Here is a 12,108-nt window from a genome sequence, read left to right on the forward strand (position 1 = left end):
GGGGGGGGGTGGTGGTGAGGGGGGGATGCCATTAAAGTAAATTCCTTTTCTGGACAGTTCAGGGCTTTTTTTGTTTGTTTGTTTGATTCGATTTGGTTTTTTAATGTAGGGCCATATGTGTCTAATGCATGCCTTGAACTCCTGGTTCTTTTGCCTCTACTTCTCAAGTGTGCCCCCACATCTAACTTTCTTAACTTCATGTTTTAGCAGTATTAGAGATTGGACCCAAGGCTTCACAGTGGCCAGGCAAGCGCAGTGGACTACATTTCTATAGCTAGTTTTGCTTTTATTTTCTTTTGAGACAGGATCTATGTAGCTGCTCCATCTTCCTGCCTCAGCCTCTGAACTAGAATTATAGGTGTGTGCTACAACACCCATCTGCTCAGATTACAGATGCATGCTACAACACACCTGGCTGCTAGGACTGCAGGTGCATGCCACCACACACCTGGCTACTAAGATTACAGGTGCATGCCACCACACACCTGGCTACTAAGATTACAGGTGCATGCCACCACACACCTGGCTACTAAGATTACAGGTGCATGCCACCACACACCTGGCTACTAAGATTACAGGTGCATGCCACCACACACCTGGCTACTAAGATTACAGGTGCATGCTACCACACACCTGGCTACTAAGATTACAGGTGCATGCTACCATACACCTGGCTGCTAGGACTGCAGGTGCATGCTGCCACACCTGGGTTGCCCCAAATATTTGCTTTAGTGGTTTGTCAAGATCCCCTCAAAATGTTGATTTTTAGTTTCTCATTTGTGACTTTTAGTTTAAGTTTTATTTTATGTGTTTGTATGTATATGTGTTTTTTGCAGGTTAGGTTACTTTAATAAATTCTTAATAATTCAGTTATTTTCCAGTTGGTTCTTGAGTTTTATAAATACCTTTTTTAAAAAAATAATTTTGTACCTTCCTTTAAATATTTATTATCATTTTCCTAAATTTCTTGGCTACAGACTGTTCAGGCAAAGGTGAGGAAGAGCCTCAGTGGCGGATGCCTTTACTTTGCCTCTTAGAGTACCGGGCCAGTGAATCCTGTTATCTGGTTAACCCTGCCTTTTCACCAGGCATCGGAGTTCCAGGCAACCATCATAGCCCCATCATTTACATGGGTGCTTGGGATGCTGTCTTAGGGTTTTATTGCTGTGAACAGATACCATGACCAAGGCAACTCTTATAAGGACAACATTTAATTGGGGCTGGCTTACAGGGTCAGAGGTTCAGTCCATTATCGTCAAGACAGGAGCATAGCAGTGTCCAGGCAGGCATGGTGGAGGCAGAGCTGAGAATTCTACACCTTCATCTGAAAGCTGCTAACAGAATACTAGCTTCCAGGCAGCTAGAAAGAGGGTCTTAAAGCCAACGCCCACAGTGACACACCTACTCCATCAAGGCCACACCTACTCCAACGGGACAGTATCTTCTAATAGTGCCACTCCTTAAGCTGAGCATGTACAGACCATCCAGATGCTAACTGAAATCATCACAGTGGGATACATTTCATCAGCTCTCATTTATTGAATTTTCAAGGTCAGAAATAGCTGGTGTGGCCAGGCGTGGCGGCGCACACCTTTAATCCCAGCACTTGGGAGGCACAGGCAGGAGGATTTCTGAGTTCGAGGCCAGCCTGGTCTACAGAGTGAGTTCCAGGACAGCCAGGGCTACACAGAGAAACCCTGTCTGGAAAAATAAAAAACAAAAACAAAACAAAACAAAACAAAAAAACAAAAAAAGAAATAGCTGGTGTGGTGATGTGTCCCAGCACTCTGGGGGCTGAAGCAGGAGGATCATGGGTTCTAGGCTAGCTTGGGCTACCTGGTGAGATTTGGTTCAAAATTAAGAAGCCAGGAAAACATTTAGAATTCTGTCACAATCCTGTTTTATTTTTATGAGTGGAACATAAAGTTTCTCTTAATTTTTTTTTTTAAGTGTAATCTCTCTCTCTCTCAGCTGAGTTTCAGGCTGACTTTGAACTCACTGTGCAGTTAATGACCTTAACTTCTGAAGCACTGTTGTTTGCTCCCAGGAGGTGTTACAGGCCAACAAGATGGCTCGGTAGCTGAGATGGCTAATAATCCTTTTCCAGAAGCCTCGCTTTGGTTCCCAGCACCCACACTGAGCAGTTTACAGCAGCCTGTAACTCCAGCTCCTGGGAACCAAACACCACTAGCCTCTGAGGTTCCCTGCAGTCATAGGGAGTCTACCCACACAATACACACCTGCATTTCATTATTTTAAAAAGTGAATTTAAAAAAAAAAAAAACCCAGGGGATGGACATGGTGTCACAGGCCTTTCATCCCAGCACTCAGGAGGCAGAGGCAGTTGGATCTCTGTGAGTTCAAAGCCAATCTGGTCGACAGAATGAGTTCCAGGACAGCCAGAGCTACATAGAAGTACCTGTTTTAATAAACAAACAAGAAACGTGGGAATTAAGTAGAAGTCTTAGCTTGCACTGGTGAGGAACAGTGCAGGTTATTTGTTGAGTCCTTGACTAAGTCTTTGCGTTGGGAGGATTATAGACCCATTAGAAGTCTTGCTCTAGATGTTTAATGACCCATGAAAAATGGCTGCTGTATTGCCAAGTTGTAGAGTGAGCACACCTAAGTTATTCAGTCCCCATTTGTGTAGAGCCGGTATAGGTGTATCGTATGTTTGCCCAAAGGTGTGCGTGTCTGTGCCTGATACACACAGAAGACTGAGAGTGTTTTCAAGAACCATGTGTATATAAGACAGGCCCAGTGGGTGTATGTCTGTAGTCTCAGCACTCAGGAGGCAGAGGCAGGAGGATCATGAACTGGAGGCCAGCCGAGGCTACATAGCAAGACTGGATCAAACACATACTCACACACACACAAACACACACACACAATAAATAAATAAATAAATAATAGCAAGAAATATAAATAGGTAGGTAGGTAGATAAATAGATAAAATAAAATGCCTCACAAAGATTTGGGTAACCATGATCCTTGATCTGTCATGTTAATTTCCATGTAGCACTTTTGGAAAATTACCTAGGGACACCTACCCTGTATGTGACTCCCTTAGTCCCCCACCCCGACCCCCCCACCCTGGAATACCTAACATCTTCAAATTCAGGTTGAGTCTCTCCATATCTGAAAACCCAAAATACTGCAAATTTCATATTTTGAACAGTTACAGATACAGCGAGTGGAAAATTCCACATCACAAATGCCCTGTACTAAATTTCTTAAAAGTATTGTATAAGATAGATCACCCTCAGGCTACATGTACAGCATATGTGTATAAAAGAGGATCAGGAGCTGGAGGGATGTCTCCGGGTGTGAGCACTGGCTGCTCTTGCAGAGAACCCCTGTCCAGTTCCCAGCACTCAACTGGTGGCTAGGAACTATTTGTAATTCCAGGTGATAAAGCGCCCTCTACTGGCCTCCCTGTGCTCTAGCATGTGTGTATATAGACTTATAGACAAATTTTTATATTCATCAAATAAAAATCCATAAATAAACTTCAAGTCTAGATTCAGGTCCCAAATATAGTATGTGTATACAACTAGTCTGAGATCTGGAAAAGTCTGAAGTCAGAGGTATTAACCATCTGGAGCATTTTGGATAAGGGATATTCATTCAACTTATTATGCCGTACTGTTAAGCCTGTTGTGGTTGCTCATTTTCTCTGTCAGTATGGGCCCAGTGTAGGGGAAGGATCTTCAAACAGCACCTGTCAGGTAGCAAGTACGAATCAGTGTTTGTTGAATGACCGCATGAACTCAGAGCAGTTGTCAAACAGTAGGTTGTTGTGCGCTCAGCTAAAGGGTTACACAGGGATGTCTCATATGTCCAACCACCAGAGCTGTTCTCACAAAAGTCCTCTACTCCAGACATCCCTAGGCCTTAGACATCTCCTTGGCTCAGAAGGCCTTGTGTCCAGGTACTGAAGCAGCATAAAGGTGGAGGGTCTGATTCCTTGCTGGTCTGTCAGAAGTAGTTAACGGACCGTCACTTAACTATTACATAGTTTCCCCTTTTTCCCTTTGTGTTAAAAAATATAATGTTTTAAGCCAGGCGTGGTGGTGGCGCATGCCTTTTATCCCAGCACTCAGGAGGCAGAGGCAGGTGGATTTCTGAGATCGAGGCCAGCCTGGTATACAAAGTGAGTTCCAGGACAGCCAGGGCTACACAGAGAAACCCTGTCTCGAAAAAACAAAAACAAAAACAAACAAAACTTTTAAAAGGAGGGACTTGTGAACTTTAGGACGCTAGTGGCCTCTGATCCTGTGGAGCTGGGCAAGAAGCTTTTGGTCCACCTGACATGGGTTCCGAGACGTGAGCTTGTGTCCCCTGCAAGAGCAGTACACATGCTTAAGCACTGAACCTTCTCTCTAGCCCGCTTTGTTTTGGTTTCTTTAAGGCAGACTCTTATACTGTATGTAGCTCAGGCTATCCTGATACTCAGCATGTAGCTTGGGCTGCCTCACTTTCACCAGTCCTCTTGTCTCTGCTTCCCCAAGTGCTGAGGTTACAGGTGTGCACCACACCCAGGCTAGATCTAGGGTAGGGTTTGACAGACTCTTGTGCTGGGACCTCCCCCTCCCCATCTTGCAGACCCAGCTATTGGCTGGCACCTTGGATTATTTTTGTTTTTGTTTTTGTTTTTGTTTCTTACAGGATTTTATTTTGGAACACTACAGTGAAGATAGCTATTTGTATGAGGATGACATTGCAGACCTTATGGACCTGCGACAGGTAAGGGCGGCATGTCGGGGAGCCAGCTCTGCTTGCTGAGGCTTTGGGACATCACATGCCCGACACTAGTAGCCCTGGAGAATCCAGGATGCCGGGCAGGGAGAGGGGCTGTCAGGGTTACCCACTGTGTTTGCCATACCAGAAAACCAGAGCAGAAGTGAGAGCTGCCCATGGAGCTGGGTTTCAGGATTCCTGACTTTGTCTCTTGCCCCTAAGCTACCTCTGCTAGAGTTCCTGATACCCAGGGCAAAGCATCTATCTGTTCGAGTGTTCAGGGATGGGTCCTGGGGATGCTCGCCTGGCTCACGCCTCCTCGCTTTCCTTTCAGGCCTGTCGAACACCCAGCAGGGATGAGGCGGGGGTCGAACTGCTCATGTCATACTTCATTCAGCTGGGCTTTGTGGAGAGCAGGTTCTTCCCGCCCACGCGTCACATGGGGCTCCTGTTTACCTGGTAGGTGCTCTCTGGCCCCCCCCCCTACTGTGCACACCCTCATTCTGACTGGCATTTGCCCAGTGGGTCCCAGGGGTGGGGATGGTCTATAAATTGGTGTTTGTGTAAAGACCTAGAGACGGGAAGCCGCGACTGACCGTGGTTTCTCAGAACAAATGAGCCATAGAAAAGAGGCCTTTTGTGTGTGTGCTCACTTGGTCGCTGGGGAGAAACCGGGGCTCTCGGGTGGAACGAAAGAGAAGCAAGACAATTTTTTCTTTTGAGAAGAATCTTTTCTTACGGGGGGGCTTGGCTGTGGGTGTGAGCTTGAATTGACAAGGGCCACAGAAGTAGGATTTTTGTTTCCTTAAAACAGGATTTCACTATGTAGTCCCAAGATCAAATTGACCTCCGACTGGCTGTGATCCTCCTGTCTTTGCAACGCTAGTACTGTGATTATAGATGTGTACCACCAGAAAGAGATTTTAAAACTTGAAACACAACATTTTGGCTTCTTGAGACAAGTTCTTGCTAGGTGGCCCAGACTGTCAAACTCACAATCCTCCTGCCTCAGCCTTCAGAGAGTGCCAGTTTGTTAGGCATGAGCCACCAGGTCTGGCTTATAGGGATTTTTTTTTTTCTTTTGAGATAGGGTCTTGCCGGGCAGTGGTGGCACATGCCTTTAATCCTAGCACTTGGGAGGCAGAGGCAGGTGGATTTCTGAGTTCGAGGTCAGCCTGGTCTACAGAGTGAGTTCCAGGGCTACACAGAGAAACCCTGTCTCAAAAAGAAAGGAAGAAAAGAGAGATAGGGTCTTTCTGTGTACCCCAGGCTGACTTTAAATTCATGGTCCTCCTGCCTCAGCCTCCTGAGTACTGGGATAAGAGGCATGAGTTCTATATATTGAGACTTGTCAGTCTTGCTTGGAAACAAAAGCCCGATTGCCTGTGAATCATCTTCAAATTGCGTCTTTGAATTTCATGTAAGAAGTGAGTTTTTGTCCTTGGGTGCCCTGCAATGGCATTAAATAGCCATCTGTATAATCAGAATGTGTTTGCTTTACACACAGGTATGACTCCTTCACTGGGGTTCCGGTCAGCCAGCAGACTTTGCTGTTGGAGAAGGCCAGCGTTCTCTTCAACATTGGGGCACTCTACACCCAGATTGGGACCCGCTGTAACCGGCAGACGCAGGCTGGCTTAGAGAGCGCTGTGGATGCCTTTCAGAGAGCTGCAGGTATGTGTCCTCCAGGGCAGCCGCCTTACAGTCTTGAACCCACCCGGTGGTGTCAGTGGTGCTGGTCTGTCTCTAGCTCTGGTCTTCTGCAGACCCCACCGAGTGCCAATGCCTTACCAGTCTCACAAGGGCTGGGGGGCGTGGCTCCAGAGCTAGACCAGTGCCTAGAATCCTCCAGGGAGGGGCTGGGGGCGTGGCTCAGTGGTAGAAGCCTTGGCGGGCCAGTTTGAGTCAATTTATTATCTCATAACCATAAAAGAGGAAGGAATAGCTGTGTAACTTCTTGGTCAGGAGATTTACTCAAAGGTTGGCATCATGTGATCTCAGCCCACCTAGGGCTCATGTACATAGTGAGGCTTGTAGGTAATGATTGATCTTTTCCAGGTGCGTGGCTCAGTGTGTGGCTGTGAATATTTCTCAGTGATAGGAATACCGGAACTTGCCTTCAATATTGGAGATAGGAAGCCTTTACAGTTGCGGTATCAGCTACTACAGTAACCTATCCATAGGGGGAAAAGGTTCCTAGGCACGGATGTATGAAGCTGTAAATCGTCCTGAAGCCTGTGTGAGGGCGGAGGATGTAGCTCAGGGGTTGGACACTCGCGTAGCATGCGAGAGGCTCTAGGTTTGACCCACAGCACTGCAGACAAATGACGGGACTCGGGAAAGGAGAAGGAAGGAAAGACAAAATAAAGAATTCCCATCTCTGTCCCTGTATCTGTGAGACAGATTGAACACAGTCAAAGATTAACAAGGAACAATAAAAATAGAGCAGTGGTAGCAATTTCATGTGATAAATGTTATGAATTGCTTGTTTCTGGAATTTTCCAAGCAATGTTATCATCTTACAGTTGGCTGAAGGTAACCGAGCCGGAACAGAACTGAACCTCAGATAAAGGGAATTACTGTTATTATCTGCACTTTTGTATTATGCTTAATCTGCCAAGTTTGCAAAGCCTGCCCTCGCTGATCTCAGCGCTGTCAGGTGACTCGGGCCAGGAGCCCGCTGGTTTGCACTGGTTTTGTCACTTTCAGAGATGGCTGAGCACTCCTGGGGGCTCTCTTCTACAGTGCTGGGGGTGGAGCTTGTTTTGTAGGTTGGCCTGGAACTTGGGGTCCTCCTACCTCAGACCGAGTGCTGGGGTGACAGATGTGGGCCGGGACAGTTAACCTGTTTTTCCTCATTTTAACTTCATCAACCTTACAAGCTCATCCTGGTCTGAACCAGGATCAGCAGCAAAGGAGAAAACGCGCCCTAAGGAGAAAATGAGCCCTAAGGGACTGGGCTCATTAGAGTTGGCACAGACAGAGGCACTCAGGTCTGTGCTGCTCTCTTCCAGCAAGGCCTGTGTCTGTAGGAGGTGGAGCTTGAGAATGGAGGGTGCAGGCCACAGTGGGATCTGCAAGCAGGCTGATTTTAGCTTTTTTTTTTTTTTTTTAAATCCTTTGAGACAGGTTGTTACAATGTTACAATGTAGACCAAGATGGCCTTTAACTCATGCTGTTAGCTAGGCTGGTTTTGAACTCAAGGTACTAATCATGCCTCCTGAGTGCCAGCTTAGCGTCCTTTTGCCCTCATTTCCTCCCCTGGCATACACCTGCCTGGAGAGAATATTGCTCTAAAACCCATGAAGTAGCGCGGCTCTGCCATCTTGACTGGTGGAGACACAGTCTTGTTACTATCTTCCTCAGGCTGGCTTTGAACTCTCTCTCCCTCTCCGGCATGTTGGGATTGCAGGTTTGTTTAATTGTGCCGGTTTCTGAGGAATCTGAGGCAGTCATGCTTTGTGTCCTGCCTCCAAGGCTTCAGAAATACAAACAAAGAAACTTAGGAACAGGACAGCCTGAGGTGGAGGGAGGAAGGGGGGTGAGCAGCTTAGAGTGGACACACATCCTTCTCCGAAGCTGCGAAACCCGAGGGGCCAGTTGGGTGAGATGCATGTGTCCAGTCCATGCCACCTCCAGGCTAACTGTCTGCAGGGCTTGTCACAGCAGTAGCTGAGGGTGGCAGCATGGGCCCAGCACCCCTTGCTCACTCCACCTGCTTTCTGTTTTCTCCATCACATGCCCAGTCATGGGTGGAATTCCCCAGGTGGGATGGAAATAGGAGCACCTGCAGGTTCCCTTGCTTCATGCATATGTAAATGCCTTCAAAGAGAACCTGATTGAAAAACAAAATTGTATTGAGGTATAGCTACCATCAGATACAGTTTTAACTTTTTTTTGGTTTTTCCGAGACAGGGTTTCTATGTGTAGCCCTGGCTGTCCTGGAACTCACTCTGTAGACCAGGCTGTCCTGGAACTCAGAAATCCACCTGCCTCCGCCTCCCAAGTGTTGGGATTAGAACGTGCGCCACCACTGCTTAGCTTAACTATTTCTTACTGTGGTAAATAGGTATGCGGTACAGTTCTCTTGTTAATAGTGATAGTTACTAAGTGCAGGGCTCAGCAGCATGGAGTACTCTCCAGCTCCAGCGTGCTCCCATCATGCATGCCCCAGTAGTAGGCTCTGTTCATTCATGCTTTTATCCATGTATCAGGGCAGGGTCATCTGGCCATCCCCCTGCTGCACCCTCCCAAGTGCTGGTATTACAGGGGTGTGCTAACACACTCGGCGTCTCTGTGTCTATTAGAGTGTAATGTCCTTTTCCTTGTTCCTGTAGTTCCGAGTGACTTCTGTTCTCTGTGCCTCTGGGTTGGACTATTCTAGGAACCAAATGGAATCCGGTGCTACCTGTCAACCCGTGGCTGGTTCATTGTACCTGGCATAAAGTCTTCCTTCATGTTGTCTACACATCAGAGTTAACATGAGACAGGGTCTCACTATGAAGTCCAGGCAGGCCTGAAATTCACTCTATAGACCAGACTGCCTGGAATTCAGAGAGCTCCCCCTCCCTCTACTTCCCAAGTACTAGTGTTAAAGGTTACCAGAGCCTCATTTTACTTCTGGTACTGGGAATCAAACCTGGGGCCTCTGACAGGGTAAGCACAAAGTCTACCACTGTGCTGTAGCTCCAGCCCCTCAGTCCTTTTAAGGCGGAAGAACATTCCGCTGTGCGTGTGTAGATACTGTGATCACCTATTAATCCATCAGTGGGCATTTGGAGCGGTTCTTGTGACTAGTGCTGCAGTGAGCCCAGTGTCCAGGGAGCACTCAGGCCTTTCATGCGATTACTGAGGTCTACACAAAGGAGCTCCCATGGCCAGATAGCGTGGCAACTGGGGTTACATAGAATCTTGCTGTCTCACCCAGAAAGTCTTTGACCTTTCCCACCTCCTACTTCAGCTTCCCTAATGCTGGGATTAAAGGCACGTACTGGCACACCTGGCAAATACGGATTTTTCCAGATGATTTAGATTTAGGATTATAGGTATCTGATACACACATATGTATGTATGTGTATATATATATACATTATATATGTATATGTGTACATGTATATATATATATATATACACATACATACATATATATACACATATACATATATGCACATGTACACATATACATATATATAATGTATATATGTATACATTATATATGTATATGTGTGTATGTATATAATATAAACATTATATATTACAAGTTGTATATGCACATTAGATAAGATAGATAGATAGATAGATAGATAATAGAGTTTTCTGTGCATAGCCAGGGGCTCCTGTATGCTAAGCAAGCACTCATTTATGACAGGCACCCCTGATCCCAGCTGTATCTTCTGTCTTTTCTCTCTACAGCAGGATGATAAAAAATAAGTGTGATTTCCTACTAATTTAGAGCAACCAATTCTGATCCTAGGGGTTTTAAACTACCTGAAAGAGACCTTCACTCACACTCCAAGTTACGACATGAGCCCCGCCATGCTCAGTGTGCTGGTCAAAATGATGCTCGCCCAAGCCCAAGAAAGTGTGTTTGAGAAAGTCTGCCTCCCGGGGATCCAGAATGAGTTCTTCGTGCTGGTAAAGGTGGCTCAGGAGGCTGCCAAGGTAAAGGCTTCTTTCTTAGTTCCTGTTGGTGCAGGTGCCGGGAGCGGTGGGGGTGGGGAAAGGAAGAGGTGGGGGGCGAGGATGAGGGGTGTCATAGCAGCAGCTCCCCCCCAACCTAAGCAATGTGCTAGCGCCACTGAAGCCGCTGGCCTACGTTTATTTGGCAGGTTACTGGTGTTTCAGATATGGATCACAAAGTCCATCTGCAGCTTAGCAAAAAAAGCAGCCTAATGACAGTTGCTTGATCCTCTGTTAACTACGATGCTCACAGCGAGAGGACTTGCTTGGCTTTATGCCCACATTCTGGAACATTCTCCAGCAGGAGACTTGGCTTAGAAGAAAGGACTCTTTCTCTGCAGCCAGGCTTGGGAGGGCCCCTGTGCCAGGCTCTCCTTGCCCATCTCCCTTTTATTTCAGGTGGCAGAGGCCTACCGGCAGCTGCATGCGGCCATGAGCCAGGAACCAGTGAAAGAGAACATCCCGTATTCGTGGGCCAGTGTGGCCTATGTGAAGGCCTACCACTATGGGGCCCTGGCTCACTACTTTGCAGCCACCCTCCTCATCGACCACCAGCGTAAGGCTCCGTCTCAGGACTGCAGACTTACTACCTTTGGGGGATGCTGAGCTGATAGGGAACTGCCTTCCTGCCTTGGGCATGTGCGTACCACAAAAGCACAAGGTGGAAAGGACACATTGACCCAAGTGGCTGTCACAGAGGCCTGTGGAATTCAAGGCCGACTCTTAAGGCAAATAACAGACTAAGAGAGAGACTGAGCTTTTAAGGCCACATCTGGTTACATACCTTCTAATCCTTTCCAAATCGTTCATCAACTGGGGACTAACCATGCAAACATATGAGCCTGTGGAGGCCATTTTCATTCAAAGCATCTCATACAGCTATGTGAGTCTGTACGTGGGTTCATGCATAGGTGTGCAGTGCCCACAGAAGGGGTGGAGCATGGCCTAGAACTGCAGTACAAGCAGTTGTGAGCAGTTGTGAGCTGCTTGACGTGAGAACTGGTTTCTTCTGCACCAGTAGTAGTATACACTCGACCACTGTGCCATCTCTCCAGCCCCAACTATTTATTATTATTATTTTGAGACAGAGTTTGTCTGCATAACAGTTCTGGCCATCCTGGAACTCACTCTATAGACTAGGCTGGCCTCAAACTCAGCTATGCCTGCCTCTGCCTCCTGAGTGCTGGGATTAAAGGCATGTCCCACCATCATCTGACTTATTCTTTATTTTGACAGTTTGAGGGATTGAAGCACAGGGTCTTACTCAGTAGTGTTTATTTTAACTATTATATATCTACTTAGAGATGAGGTTTCCCTATATAGTTTAAGGCTGGTCTTGAACTCAAGACCCTCCTGCATTAAATGCCTTCCAAATGCTAAGATTTTAAGTTCGTGCTACCACACCCATCCTCAGAGAGTGATTTTGCTTTGCTTTGCTTTTGTTGGGATTGGATGTCATGTGGCCCAAGCTGGCCTTAAACCCCTGTTCTGTCTGTCTGATTCTGAAGTGCTAGGATTGTAGGTGTGCACCACTGTAGCCAGCTAAGGCAATATATTTTTAATTTTAATTAATTAATTTGTGTGTGTTTATGAGCATCTTATGAGGCCATAGATTGATTATATATATAAATTTTATTTTATTTAATTTTTTAAAAATTTTTTTATTTTTTGGTTTTTCGAGACAGGGTT

At 46.5% G+C, this 12,108-nt stretch overlaps 1 protein-coding gene across 1 annotated transcript in view; it reads left to right on the top strand.

The window, feature by feature from the left end:
• Nucleotides 1–12,108, top strand: part of Rhpn2 (rhophilin Rho GTPase binding protein 2) — a 59,170-nt gene that overhangs the window by 32,608 nt on the left and 14,454 nt on the right. The window contains exons 5-9 of the mRNA XM_021167232.1: nt 4,669–4,746; nt 5,075–5,199; nt 6,248–6,414; nt 10,214–10,401; nt 10,819–10,975. Coding sequence (XP_021022891.1) covers nt 4,669–4,746; nt 5,075–5,199; nt 6,248–6,414; nt 10,214–10,401; nt 10,819–10,975 — 715 coding nt within the window. The remainder of the gene's footprint in view (nt 1–4,668; nt 4,747–5,074; nt 5,200–6,247; nt 6,415–10,213; nt 10,402–10,818; nt 10,976–12,108) is intronic.

The sequence above is a fragment of the Mus caroli genome, chromosome 7 (assembly GCF_900094665.2).
Source record: "Mus caroli chromosome 7, CAROLI_EIJ_v1.1, whole genome shotgun sequence".
In the NCBI taxonomy this organism is placed as follows: Eukaryota; Metazoa; Chordata; class Mammalia; order Rodentia; family Muridae; genus Mus; species Mus caroli.